This window comes from Podarcis pityusensis (assembly GCF_964106645.2).
Source record: "Podarcis pityusensis genome assembly, chromosome: 6".
Classification (NCBI taxonomy): domain Eukaryota; kingdom Metazoa; phylum Chordata; class Lepidosauria; order Squamata; family Lacertidae; genus Podarcis; species Podarcis pityusensis.
In genome coordinates, this window is record NC_138030.1 from 3,345,218 (window position 1) to 3,359,612 (window position 14,395).

Sequence of the window (14,395 nt, forward strand, 5' to 3'; positions counted from 1 at the left end):
TTCATCTTTGGGTCCGGGTCTGCTGTGTCGGAGAACAGCACGCTTGCCACGTGTCTATTGATACCGGCCAGCCTAATCTCTGAGCGGGGAGGGACTCCAGGAACTTAGCTATGTTCGGTTTCCTTGGAATGAAGGTCAGCAGAGACTGTGGTGTCTTTAAGACATACGGTTTTATTTGCACAAATATAAAAGCTGGGCACAAGATGGAGGGGCTCACAGCACTGACACCCCGACAAATCTTGCTTCGTTGTTAGTCGCAGCTTTGGATCCAGGGCAGAGCAAGCAGGTCTCTGTGATTCCAGCTTCCGGCTCAGCGGACACCCCAAAACTCTGGCTATTGCTCTCCTACCTGGCAGCGAGTTGAGGGGGCTGGAGGAAAAACAGGATTCTGAAACGTGCAGAGAGTGTCTCGAAGGACAGGAGGCCCCCCCAGATTCAGAAGGAAGCCATCAAATTCATGGGGGAAATTGGGATGCAGGGATATTAGGATCGCTCTGCACTTTCCTGCTTTTTAATACTGTAGGAATTAATTAGTAGTGCCCTTTGCCTCATCGGTTGCATTGGTCTGTATACTACTGCAATTTTGCTGTTATTGTTTTACCATCTTCGCCTGTACTCCACCTCGAGACAGATAGTAATAGGAAGTAAACAAATACTTTTATAAATAGAATAAATAAATTAATAGCAGCCATGGATAGCCCAACTTGTGGAGGACAAGTGATGTGTGTGGTGTTTTTTTTAAAATGCATGTTTGTTATAGAAACCCAATAAAAGCATTTACTGTATAAGAAGAGAGAAGATGAAGGCTAACTGCTATTAAGTCACTTTGAGAGTCATCCAAAGTGGTGTCTTCCACTGGATCTTGTGGGAGTGAGTTCCACAGTTTAACAATTCCACAGAAATACTTCATTTTGTCTGCTCTGAATGTTCAACTTCTCCAGGTGTCCCTAGGTTCTGGGATTTTGAGAGGGAGAACAACACACCTCCACCCACGTCCACAGCACCATTTATAATTTCATATGCCTCTGACATACCCCCCTAACTGATTTTCGAGCTAGAAGCCCCAAATTCTGTAACCTCCCCTCCTGGAAAAGTTCAAGATGACCTCCCAGTCACACCAGAAATAAACAGATTTTTGCCATTTGGGGTGATGGCCCAGAATTGCAGGAAGTTCGAGGGTGGGTCCAATTCCCCTAATGCAGAGTAAATTTTGCAACAAGAACCCTTTCCCACTTCCTGACCATTTGACCGTCATTGCAAGGATCAGCCGGAAGCAGCATCCCGCGAACCTATTTTTAGAGGCACTTCCAGGGCTGTCAACTCCCGAAAGAGCTCTGCGCTGGGTTAACTCCCTGACTTTTTTTGCACAGTTGTTTTCGGCGTTTGGTGGCAGAGGGTAAGGCAGGTCTGCTTGGCCACAGGGCACAGCTGGGGTCAGCGGGGCGGACGCGTTAAATCTTGGCCCTGCTCGGCCGGAGACTGTCAAAAGATCGCCAGGCTTGGAGGACGGCTGCCCCCCCTTGCGAAAACGGCAGGGGACGGTCCCTTGGAAACAGCCCAGCAACAGAAGGCGCCATTGATCTGAACAGGCCGCAGTCTTGTCCAGAGGGCAGAGCGGTTCAATAGGGGGCCAGAAGCAGCCCACCTGCATCAGGATAAACAGAAGGGTCAGTGTGGAAAGAATGAGGGGAAGGAGCTGAAGGAATCCTGCTGAGGCACAATGGGTGGGTGGGGGCTGGAGAGAGGCTGCAGATGTTTTGGCTTTGGAAAGCAGATCCCCCCCCCTTCCAGCTGCAGATCTGAAGCTGCCTGGGCTGCACTGTGACGGGCAGGGGGTGGAGGAACCATTAACTACAAACCCCCAAATTTTGTTTGATGCACCAATTGGTCAGTTGGTAGGGAACTGCAAAACAAGGGTTTCCCCCCACTGCTGAACAGCAGCAAAACTTTGGCGCAGGTTTGGAGGGGAATCACAAATTTTGGGGTTCGTAATTATCCCTCCCACACAACCCCATTTCCGAAGCATCCCCATTTCCAACTCTCCACGTTCAACAGCCACACGCTGCTTTTGCGATGTGCACAGGATCAGAGCCCGCTCCCTTGCAAAGGCTTTGCAAGGCTAAATCAAAATTAAAAACCAATTGCAAGGTTTTTCTGCCATATTGCTGCACTGGCATCATGGTGCACATGAATGTTCTGGCAGATGCTCTTAAAAGCATCAACAATGCTGAGAAGCGTGGAAAACATCAAGTTCTCAAAAGACCGTGCTCCAAAGTTATCGTCCGGTTCTTAACTGTGATGATGAAGCATGGTTACATAGGTGAATTTGAGATCATTGATGATCACAGAGCTGGGAAGATTGTTGTTAATCTCACAGGCAGACTCAACAAGTGTGGTGTGATCAGCCCCAGATTTGATGTCCAACTGAAGGATTTGGAAAAGTGGCAGAACAACCTGGTACCTTCACGTCAGTTTGGGTGCATTGTGCTGACAACTTCAGCTGGCGTCATGGACTACAAGGAAGCTAGGCGAAAACACGCAGGGGGAAAAATCCTGGGATTCTTTTTCTAAACTTGTAAAAACAGGCAAACTAATAAATTGTTCTAGGACTTGCTGATCAGAAGGTTGGCGGTTCGAATCCCCACGATGGGGTGAGCTCCCGTTGCTCGGTCCCTGCTCCTGCCAACCTAGCAGTTCGAAAGCACGTCAAAGTGCAATTAGATAAATAGGTACCGCTCTGGCGGGAAGGTAAACAGCGTTTCCGTGCGCTGCTCTGGTTCACCAGAAGCAGCTTAGTCATGCTGGCCACATGACCCGGAATAGTAAAGCGAGATGAGCGCTGCAACCCCAGAGCCGGCCACGACTGGACCTAATGGTCAGGGGTCCCTTTACCTTAATAAATTGTTCAAATAGGAAAAAAACAAAACCAATCACAAACACCCCCAAAATAATGGGGGCAGCAAATATCATCATCATCATCATCAAGCCAACCCAATTTCACAGGGCACACCCCGACTTTCGAATTCTGCACAATTGCTTAGCATACGGGTTCCCAAACTTTTTCAGGCCCCCCGCTCCCTCGGGTCCACAAACTCATCCCCAGTGCCCCCAACCCATTAAAAAGCATTATTCAGAATAGCAGGTTGCATGACCTACCAAGGAAGATAACAGCACAATAAAATTCGAAACGGTAACAATTAGCTGCACGATTCTTCCGAATCCAGCTAAAGCTATTTAGTTGAATTAATTGGGTAAACTCGGGGAACTTGATCCAGTGTTTCAAAGACTGGCAAGTCATTTACAACTACAGTGCCCCCCCCTTGCTTCTTAGTGTCCCACTAGGGAATTCCCCCCCAGGGGACAGTACCACCCACATGGGAATCACTGCTTTGGCAGGTTAGATGTTCAAATTTAAAAGAAACAGAAAGTGGGAGAGGAACAAGCATTTTGGTTTGTGGGAGCAGTCCTGGGCACAGCGTCAAACTATAGCATAAGTTCTTAGCAAACTGCAAGAGGCTGGGTATTTCCCTGGTGCAAAAGGTCTCACCTCTAGGTGATTTATTTTTATTTTTTTAAAAGGCCTTTAAAGGTATTCTCCACTGAAGGCAGGAGGCGGCAGTGCACTGAGCCAGACTTGATCCAGCCAGCTAGCCAGAGCTGTTTGACTTGACTTACAGATACTACGGTATGTTTAATTCTCAGGTCTGCTGTGAATTTACTAGATAACCTTAAGTTGACCACTCACTCTCAACTTTTGCATCCTACATGGGAATACAGTGGTACCTTGGGTTAAGTACTTAATTTGTTCCGGAGGTCCGTTCTTAACCTGAAACTGTTCTTAACCTGAAGCACCACTTTAGCTAATGGGGCCTCCTGCTGCTGCCGTGCGATTTCTGTTCTCATCCTGAAGCAAAGTTCTTAACCCGAGGTACTATTTCTGGGTTAGCGGAGTCTGTAACTTGAAGCGTATGTAACCTGAAGCGTATGTAACCTGAGGTACCACTGTAATAATCATACTGATCTGCCTTGCAGGCTGTTGTAATGGTTGCAGGAAAAGTGCGCCTATGAAGTTCTCGGATTGCTGAAATTATAATACAAATTATTTATGTATTGCATTTATATCCAAACTGCTTCTCCAAAGTGGTGCGCATTGGTCCTCCGCTCCTCGTTCAGACTCCACAACAACCCTGTGAGGTAGGTTTGTCTGAGAGACCGTGACTGGCCCAAGGCCACCCAGGGAAAGTTTCATGACCAAGTCTCTCCCAGGTGTTTTACAATGCTCTAACCACCACTGGCTATTATTTATCATCATCATCATCATGGGCAGCAATTTGCCAGATGGATGGGCCACCGTTTTGCTCAACTTGCAATTTTGCAGGCTCACATCCTCCGAGGACGAATGCTTCTGGCAATACCTGCTTGGAACCAAACTTCCACCTGCGTTCTCATGAAACCCTACCGGCTGGTCCAGGGCAGTTTGTTCTTCAGTTTGGCATTTGCCACCACCGTTTGCTCTGTGAAAAGTCCTGCGGCATCTCCTGGCTCCTGTCAATATCTCGGGGCCAAAAGCACAGCGTGAGCAAGAGGCACACGAGGGCACAAGCCGTACCCATTTCCCCACCTGGCACCTTTTGATGAACCTGTATATGAGAACAGAGCAGGATCTGAAAGGTAAAGACTTTGCTTCTCATCCCTTAAGAGCAGCCCGGGGCTATATTGCCAAATCCTGGAAGACCTTTCCTCTTAACCGTTTGGATATCTGGTATTCAAGGGTTTGGCAAGTTGCCCATCTTGAAAAGATACCTCCTGAACAAAAAGTCTCTGAAGGGCCGAGCTCGAAGGACATTTCTCTCCTCCCCTCAATAAGGCATGAATTTTTATTTCTTATACAAATACTGAGGCTAATGGTTACTTGGTGCCACCCACCTTTGCAAATGTCTATCTCATTTAACACTATATAGAACCTTTACTCTCAATAATGAAGCAGCTCACAGGTGGTGAATATCTCTAGTTTTATACATCTTCATTATTCTGTAAAGGGAATATTTGGATGAGTTAATACTTTATTATCCCTTTGGAGCTATGTTATATCTCTGTGCATTCGTCCATTCTGGCTGTAATGCTTTGTGGTTTATATTTTTTATTCTTTGCCTATGGAAGGAATGTCCAGGGACTGAAAGTCCCATGGGAGTAACCTTGGTATATATATAGTGATCTTTTCTGTGAACTACCCTGAGACCTCTGGGTATAAAGGTAAAGGGACCCCTGACTGTTAAGTCCAGTCGTGGCCGACTCTGGGGTTGCGGCGCTCATCTCGCTTTACTGGCCAAGGGAGCCGGCGTACAGCTTCCGGGTCATGTGGCCAGCATGACTAAGCCGCTTCTGGCGAACCAGAGCAGCGCATGGAAACACTGTTTACCTTCCCGCCGGAGTGGTACCTATTTATCTACTTTCAGTTTGACGTGCTTTTGAACTGCTAGGTTGGCAGGAGCAGGGACCGAGCAACGGGAGCTCACCCCGTCGCGGGGATTCGAACCGCCGACCTTCTGATTGGCAAGCCCTGGGCTCTGCAGTTTAGACCACAGCAGCACCTATACCTCCAGGTATAGGGCAGTATATAAATTCATTCATTCATTCAATCAATCAATCAATCAATCAATCAATCAATCAAATAACCTTGCATAGATACGAGAGACTCAAACCCCAGTCTTGGAACTGGGCACCATGCAGCCAGTGGCTGATGCATCCACCGTGCCCGGCTCTGATTTTTATTTTTATTTAATTGCAAATTAAGTTCCTTCAAACTGACAGCTGATTGATGTTTGCTCAGGATCACTTACTGACCAGTCAGTCAATGCAGCAGCTCGATGAACAATTCTCAAGGCCATGAAGTTAAGCAACTCCCCCTGCTGGTAACACAGGGAAGAACAGCTAGGTGCCAAAAAGGCACATTTAAGTAAACGTGGGGATATAACTGAAGTTTAGATATATTGGTCTAGATAACCCTTTGAGTCCCTCCCAACTCTACAATTATGAGATTTTGCTCTGTCTGGTTCCCTGTAACCTCACTTCTCGCAACGAGGGAAACACCAGAAGGCCCTTGGCGCTGTATCTCAGTGTCCAGGCTGAATGATTTTAAAATTCTCAGACCAGGAGAGACCCTTCATGGCCGAGTAATTCCAGAAAGGCAGGTGGAGGAGTTCCCTGCAGGGCACCCTTTTCTTCTCTCCCTCTGCCAAATCCGAGATCAGTTGGAGAGGCTGGCCTGCCCTGCTTTTCGTGAGTCACTGATGGCCAGGAGAAGGCCCCAGCAGCTCCTTCAGGCAGCCTCTGCTTGCACAAGAACATAAAAGTCTGCTGAACCAGAAGACGTCCGGGGAACCAGAGAGCAGGATTCGACACAAGGGCACCTCTCCCCCCTCAGGCATTTTCCTGCATCTGGCATTCAGAAGCAGGGCTGCCTCCGGCTGTCGAGCGCAGAGAACAGCCATTCCGGCCAGAAGCCATCAATAATAGCCCTCTCTTCCTCCTCTCGGAATTTGCCCAATTCTCTTTTGAAGCAATCTAGACAGCATCTTAAAAAGCAGAGACGTCACCTTGCCGACAAAGGTCCGTATAGTCAAAGCTATGGTTTTCCCAGTAGTGATGTATGGAAGTGAGAGCTGGACCATAAAGAAGGCTGATTGCCGAAGAATGGATGCTTTTGAATTATGGTGCTGGAGGAGACTCTGGAGAGTTCCATGGACTGCAAGAAGATCAAACCTCTCCATTCTGAAGGAAATCAGCCCTGAGTGCTCACTGGAAGGACAGATCCTGAAGCTGAGGCTCCAAGACTTTGGCCACCTCAGGAGAAGAGAAGACTCCCTGGAAAAGACCCTGGTGCTGGGAAAGACGGAGGGCACAAGGAGAAGGGGACGACAGAGGACAAGATGGTGGGACAGTGTTCTCGAAGCTACCAGCATGAGTTTGACCAAACTGCGGGAGGCAGTGGAAGACAGGAGTGCCTGGCGTGCTCTGGTCCAGGGAGTCACGAAGAGTCGGACACGACTAAACAACAACAGTTTTGTGTCTCCTGTGGGAGAGAGTTCCATAGTTTAACAGTGCCCCATTGTGGAGTTCCCTGACATGGACTTCCAAAAGGAAAGCCACGTGCCTCCACTTCTGGGGCCAGCCAGCTGCAGCAGATCCTGCAGATCCCGCTCAGATCATTTGTGAGTCAACATCCACTCGTTCAACACACCATCTCAGCCGATTCGGTGACCTCGTGAAAAAGACACTGCGGAGTCCGTCCTGGTCCTTCAATAATTTTTTTTTGTTTTGTTTCATTTTAATATGAGAAGAAGCAAATCCACAATACAAAATTTAAAAATCAGCTCATAGTCTCCCTTTCTCTCCCCTCCCACCCCACCCTCCCATATTTCCTTCTTCCCACCAAGACAATGAACAGCGGTCAGGGGAGTGAGCGTCAAAAGGCAGTTGGCGGAAGGGGTGAAGCTGCTTTCTTGCCCCACCTGCCCCGTCCTCTTCCTCCCTAGGGGAACAGGAGGAGCTGCAGGCAGGCAAGGAGGCAGGCAGGCAGGAGGTTAATATACGGGGCCCCTCCTCCTGCTTTCCACCCACCCCCTGCCCCGCCAGTCTTCAGACAGATGCACACGTACAAACACACATGGCTGTTACACGATCCAGTTGCCTTTTAAAAAACGAAATTCACTTGCGATGGGGAGGCGGGGAGGGCGGGCGGCCAGCAGACGGAGCCCAGCCCGGCTGAGCGTCCCACAGTCATTTCTCCTTCTTCCCTTCTTTGGCATCTCCCGGGGGCACCTCCTTGGGGGCAGAGTTCTCCTCGTAGCTGGGGAGAGACGAGAAAGAGGGAGGGAGAGGGTGAAGTCAGGCGGCCGCCTTCTCGGCAAGAGGCACAAGATCCAGCCGGGAGCTCAGCTCTGCCCTGGGAGACAAAAACTGCACACAGAGTTGGGGCAAGTGGCGGAAGTCCCCAAGCACAAAAGACAAAGACTCCTCTTCCTTTTCTGAAACCAAAACAATTAGCCATGTTTCTAGCCCTTAAGGCTCGGAAGAAAGGTATAGAAGATACGTGGGCAGATTGTGCAGAGAAGTGCAGCTGGCTGCTAGGAGAGGACCTCCACTGGGTCTATGTGGGGCTGCCCTTGAGACTGATCCAGAAACTCCAGCGGGTGCAGAATGCCGCGGGGAGACTCCTTACGGGGTCCTCGCCGTGGAATCACATTCACCCGGTGCTCTACCAACTGCACTGGCTCCCGGTGGAGTACAGGATCAGGTTTAAAGTGCTGGTTTAAAGCCCTATACTAGGACCTATATACCTTTAAAGCCCTATACAGCCTAGGACAATCGTACCTACGGGACCGCCTCTCCTGGTATGTCCCACGGAGGACCTTACGGTCTTCAAACAAAAACATCGTGGAGGTCCCAGGCCACAGGGAGGTTAGGCTGGCCTCAACCAGAGCCAGGGTTTTTTCGGCCGTGGCCCCGATCTGGTGGAACGCTCTGTCACAAGAGACCAGGGCCCTGCGGGACTTGACATCTTTCCGCAGGGCCTGCAAGACAGAGCTGTTCCACCAGGCCTTTGGCCAAGGCATAGCCTGACCCCCTCCTTTGGCAATCCTCACAGAACTCTAGCCCAATGGTTGCCATTAATTTGATTCTGAGTTGATTTTAGAGTGCTGTATTACTTTTACTGTTGCTAGCCGCCCTGAGCCTGGCTTCGGCTGGGGAGGGCGGGATATAAATAAATTATTATTATTATTATTATTATTATTATTATTATTATTATTACAGCGGTGCCTCGCAAGACGAAATTAATCCGTTCCGCGAGTCTCTTCGTCTTGCGGTTTTTTCGTCTTGCGAAGCACGGCTATTAGCGGCTTAGCGGCTATTAGCGGCTTAGCGGCTATTAACGGCTTAGCGGCTATTAACGGTTTAGCGGCTTAGCGGCTTTAAGAAGAAGAAGAAGAAGAAGAAGAAGAAGAAGAAGAAGAAGAAGAAGAAGAGTTTGGATTTGATATCCCGCCTTTCACTCCCCTTCAGGAGTCTCAAAGCGGCTAACATTCTCCTTTCCCTTCCTCCCCCACAACAAACACTCTGTGAGGTGAGTGAGGCTGAGAGACTTCAAAGAAGTGTGACTGGCCCAAGGTCACCCAGCAGCTGCATGTGGAGGAGCGGGGAAGCGAACCCGGTTCACCAGATTACATGACTACCGCTCTTAACCACTACACCACACTGGTGTAGGAAACAAACTCGCAAGAACTCGCAAGACGTTTCGTCTTGCGAAGCAAGCCCATAGGGAAATTCGTCTTGCGGAACGACTCAAAAAACGCAAAACCCTTTCGTCTAGCGAGTTTTTCGTCTTGCGAGGCATTCGTCTTGTGGGGCACCACTGTACCTACTTAACTGTGATGCCTGCATTGCAAGGGGGTTAGGCTAGATGACCTTCGGGGATCCCTTCCAATTTTACAACTCCATTATTCAATACCTTCATCTCTCCCCCCCCCCCCCAATGCCTTGCAAGAAAAGGCAAAAGGAGCTTAAGGAGCTTGAACTGTCCCAGAATTCAGACCTTTTTCCCGGGGCGGCGGGAGGTGTTGGATTAGAGTTCCCCAGTGACATCATATTTTTCAAGCAGAGAAGGGAAAGCCCTGCCCTTTTATCCCCCCCCCCAAGCCTTTGGTCATTGGGCTCTCTTGAGAGATCGCAGCTCTGCACCCTTCCCTGCAGTTGAAGCGTGGCCTCTAAGCTAAGGCACAGCCCTGGCAAGGTTTTGCAAATCAGGCCCATGAACAAAGCAGATATTCAAACAACGGCAGCCGGGAACGGATGGGGTACCTGAAGCAGAGAAGAAATTCTCCCGGCCTTCCCTGGCTCTGTGTTATGGGGGTGGGGGACAGGAAACAGGGGGCAAGAGTGGGGAAGCAAACCCAAGGAACCCCCTCAACGCATCAACGGCGCCTGGTTGGGTGTGTTCATTCTGCTGCACCAAGTGGGACAAGGGCAAGTCACGTGGAGGCAGCCCTGTGCCAGCTCCACAGCAGGCTGTGCCAACGGCCAAGGGCGCCATTTTTCCTGTGCTGGAGCCAACGAGGCCGGGCAAGGGCGTGAGGCAGCTCCGGAGCAGCAGAAACTCCCTGCTGGCTTGGGCCTGGGGCAGTTCGCTGTGGGAGGCATGCAAGCTGCCGCTGCAGCAACAACCTCCGGGAAGAGCGGACAGAGCAAAGAGTCAGTTGCAAGAGGACCCGAGACGAGATGGGTGGAAGTGGCTTCGCTTCCACCACCTTCCGTCTCAAGGATTGCAGGGGGTTGGACTAGATGACCTTTGGGGATCCCAGCTCCACGATTCTGTGGTTCTAGGACTGGGAGCCTAAGCGCAACCTTTTCCCAGGCCACTGGAGGAAGACAAGTTTACAGGTGCCCTGCCTCCCCATCTACTAAATTTGGCTCACAGGAACTAAGGGAGAGAAGGATGCGGACCACTGGCCAGGCAATAGGAACCACTGGTCCTTCATGCTCCTGAGTGCCAACTCTGGCCGGCAGCAGCTCTCCAGGGTTCCAGGCAGGCCTCCTGCAAGATGCCCTTGGGGCTTGAACCTACAACCTTCTGCATCAAAAGCAGGTGCTCAGCCACAGAGCTAAGGCGCTTCCTTCCGAGGCGTCTCCTGCCCCAGCTCCCCACTCCCAATCTGGCCCTCGGCCAGCTGCATTTCCACGCCACCTCCTGGCGGAAACAGTTCTACTGCAGAGGTGCCTTGGCAACTCCGCATTTCGCTGCTGGGTCGTCATGCCGGTTTTTTGGGCAAAAATCTGGGGCTTGGGGCTGTAGCCAATGCTAGTCCTACTCAGAGCAGATCCACTGACATAATAACTCCAGTCCATTTCAATGTATCTGCTCTCCATATACTGTAGGTTCCGGCATATAAGACGACATTTTAACCCTGGAAAATCCTTTAAAAAGTCGGGGGTCTTCTTATACGCCGGGTATGGGTTCGCTGGGCAGCAGCAGTGGGTTGGCGGGCTCCAGGCTGGGAGGAAGCCGCCCAGCGAAGCTGCCACATATAACTGGCAGCTGCCAATTTGAGGGGTCGTCTTATACACCCTTTCGCCTAATACGCCAGAATCTATGGTATATAACTTTTTAAAAAATGCAAATAATATTGACTAGCAACAGCTCTGCCGCATACCCAGAAGGGTTTCCTGCAGCCCTGCCTGCCAGGCATTAAACCCGTGGCCCTTCTTCCCCAGCCGCGGACCAGCCAGCTGTTTTGGACTACAATTCCCATCAGCCCCTGCCAGCTCAGCCATGCCCCCCATAAGCCCTAGCACTGTATGCCTGTGCTGACTGGGAGTTGTAGTCCAGCCCCCCTGGAGAGCACCAGGAGACAAAGGACCTAGGTGCAACCAGTACATTATGGGGTGGTTGTGGATGCACTTCTTGGTGTGCAGAAAGTGGGGAGAAAGGACCTATGGGTCCCTGTTGGGCATGCATTTGCAGAAGCTGCCAACTCAAGGTACCGAGACCCTCCCTCCCTCCTCTGCCCCCCCCCCCCGTCCCTGGGGTCTAAATCTTGGATCTCCCCCTACCTGGCTACACAGGCAGGCCTGAGAGAGCTACATGGCGCTGGGGTTTTGCTGCCGGCGTCTGTGGGAGCAGGACAGTGTCTGCTGCATGGAGTCAGCGAGGCTGGACGGAGACCCGGAGACGCTAGGGAAATGGGTGAGCCGTGGGGTATGGGGCAAGATTTCGGCGGAGGATTCGTAGCTGCAGGGAGAGAGACACAGACAGGGCAGAGAGGAGGAGAGAGAGAGAAAGGGAAAGGCTTAGGAAGGACGGCAGGGAGAGCGGCTGCAAAGAGGGAGATGGCACAGAGACGCAGCTTTTCCCCCGCCTCACCTGGCTCTACTGCCAGGGCCAGCATGGCCGGGCAACAGATGGAGAACCACCCAACACCCAACAGCCCCAGCCCCCCACTCTTCCACCACCGTTACTGCTATCCATCTGTCCTGACAGACAATGGAGTGCACCTCCAGGGGTGAAGTCAAACCACTGTGTTGGCAAATCCCCAGGGTGCAAGCCTGGGCAGTGCGGATGGAAGTCCTGGGCTGCCCAGATGAAAAGGCCCCCCTCTCAGCCTCGCTAATACGGCCCAAAGGAAAGCAGAACGAGACATTTGGCGCCAGGGATTGCAGGTGATACAGGTTACACGGAAAGGGGGAGGATGTTAGGATACTGATATTCCGTTCCACCTTAAAACAGATGTGTGGATTGTTGTTATGTCCCATGCCTTTTACACTCCAGCACAGCTTGCTGGGACCTTCCTGTTTGTGTGTATAGCTATTGCTTTTGCTGCTTGCTCTTGGACATGAAAAGAGAAGACATGTTTGTGAATAAACTGCCTATAAATATGTTCTCACAGCCGTCTCCTGCCACTTCTGTTTGAGCAGTGTTATTTACTCTGCTGATTAGAGCTGTGCTCCAGCTTCTGAAGATGTGGATTGCTGTTTCATGCTGAGCCAAGGACTGGAGATCGCCCGGCTACCAGCCAGTGGGCTGGAGCCAGCTGGGGGCTTGCAAATTGCCCCCGTTCCCTTGGAAGCACCCCAACAGCAGACAAAGCACCACCCAGCCACCTTAGGGATTCCACTTGTGTAGGCTTTACTTCTTAACCTTTTATTCCCCCTCTAGATGTCCCACAATGCAGCAGAAGTTGAGGACCAGAGTTCTCCTTCTCCTAGATGGGCTACCTTGCCAGGTGGACGAGCCCTTTCTGCCCCTACTGTTGTAACCCTCCTGTCCCAAACACAAGGAGGAACGGAAGGAAGGAAGGAAGGAGAAGATGCCAGCAATCTGATTGGCTCAGGAGCTCCCTGTCTGGGAAGCAAACCAGGCAGTGGGAGAGACGAGGAGGAAGAGGAAGATGAGGAGCGCCAGGCTCAAGTGGTGAAGATGCAGGGAAGGAGGCCGGGTTGCGGGGAGGGTGTCTTGCCTGAGGGCCCTCCAAACCTTGCAGCTGGCACTGCTCCACGGCTGCCCAGGTGAGAAAAGGTCAGAGTGGCGAGGGCAAGGAGCCCAGGACCAAAGGCGCGACGTGGCAGCCTTGCTCTGAAAGCAGCCGAGCCACGAAGCAAAGGTATTCTGAACCCTCAACGAGATGCTGTCCAGGTCTTTGTGACCACAGGTCCCTGTTTCTAAGAAACACTTTCATTCCCGTCCAAACTTCTCTCTTCAAGGAAGCTCAAAATTCACTGGAAAACAGGTTGAAAGCAATTCTGTGCCCACCTGCCCCGCTATGTACAAATGTGCCCTGCGCTTCTGAGAAACACTTTGGCTTGGGTTTTTCTGTCCGATGGCGAAAGGCAAAGGCCAGCCCTGAAGTGTCCCTTGTGCCTCGAACACGCAGAGCTGGCAGGGACCAGCAGCCCGAGCCACCGTATTTTTCGCTCTATAAGATGCACCCGACCATAAGATGCACCTAGTTTTTAGAGGAGGAAAACAAGAAACAAGAAAGCAACGCAAAGCCTCTTGAGTGAAGAGGCAGGAGCGCTCCAGCTGCGCTCAAGAGGCTTTGCGTGGCTATCCCTGAAGCCAGAAGAGCAAGAGGGATCGTGCACACCGATCCCTCTTGCTCTTCTGGCTTCAGGGATAGCTGCACAGCCTGAATTCGCTCCATAAGACGCACACACATTTCCCCTTACTTTTTAGGAGGGGAAAAGTGCATCTTATACAGCAAAAAATACGGTAAATTGTTCAGACAGTTGGTGCAAGTTTTAATCTGTTTTCAGCCTAATGCTGTTTTAACGCTTTGAGCAACTTATTGTTGCTAATTTTTCTTCTGGGTGATTTTCCTTTTGGTAAACCGCTTTGACGGCGTGTGTGTTTTAACAACCAAGCGGTATATAGATTCTATGAAACAAAGTAAATAAATAGCTTAGTGGGTGATCTCCCAGGCATAAACACCACCAGTTCATCGAGGCCCTGCAGGGCAAGATATCAGGCAGGACCCCAAATTCCTGCCACTGAAACCCTCCCCGCTTGCCCCAGCCTTTCATTCAAAGCGACACAGGCAAAAAACCCAACAATGGCACAGAAGAAATCCTCCAGGAATGGCTTGATCAGAAGAAAGGCCCCCCTGGGGACTGGAGGGGGAAGGTACCCTCCTCACAGCTTGCCCGGGGTGAAGGTCAGGGTGCCCCGAGAGGTGCGAGGCCAGCTGCTGCGTCACATCAGACCTGTCAGCACCCCCAGGAACCGGCTGCTCATCAAAGCCACCTGGAAGAGGGCCGAGGGAGGCCACACGACACCTGCTGGGATTCCTGGGGGGGGGGCCCTTCCGCTCATCACTCTCATCACCAGTTCCTCTTCCTTCCCACC

The 14,395-nt window shown here is 51.1% G+C and overlaps 1 protein-coding gene, 1 long non-coding RNA gene and 1 pseudogene across 6 annotated transcripts in view; 2 read left to right on the top strand and 1 right to left on the bottom strand.

Annotated features, from left to right (window-relative positions):
• LOC308480320 overlaps nt 1-14,395 on the top strand; it is a 16,023-nt gene continuing 1,628 nt past the window's right edge. Inside the window, exons 1-2 of the long non-coding RNA XR_013988035.1 lie at nt 1-1,667; nt 3,580-3,685. This is a non-coding gene — a long non-coding RNA (uncharacterized lncRNA). The remainder of the gene's footprint in view (nt 1,668-3,579; nt 3,686-14,395) is intronic.
• Nucleotides 2,143-2,604, top strand: LOC308480212 (small ribosomal subunit protein uS8 pseudogene; annotated as a pseudogene). Its single transcript has one exon. The product of its transcript is annotated as a small ribosomal subunit protein uS8 pseudogene (transcript).
• The window catches only part of HM13 (histocompatibility minor 13), a 25,586-nt gene continuing 18,482 nt past the window's right edge, over nt 7,292-14,395 (bottom strand). For 2 of the 4 annotated variants that reach the window (XM_081011435.1, XM_081011436.1), the window contains exons 12-13: nt 11,608-11,785; nt 7,292-7,849 (exon numbers count right to left, since the gene is read on the bottom strand). In XM_081011435.1, the coding sequence (XP_080867561.1) occupies nt 11,635-11,785 (151 nt within the window). In that variant the 3' untranslated portion in view covers nt 7,292-7,849; nt 11,608-11,634. The remainder of the gene's footprint in view (nt 7,850-11,607; nt 11,786-14,395) is intronic. The other 2 variants (XM_081011437.1, XM_081011438.1) reach the window with 1 other exon arrangement.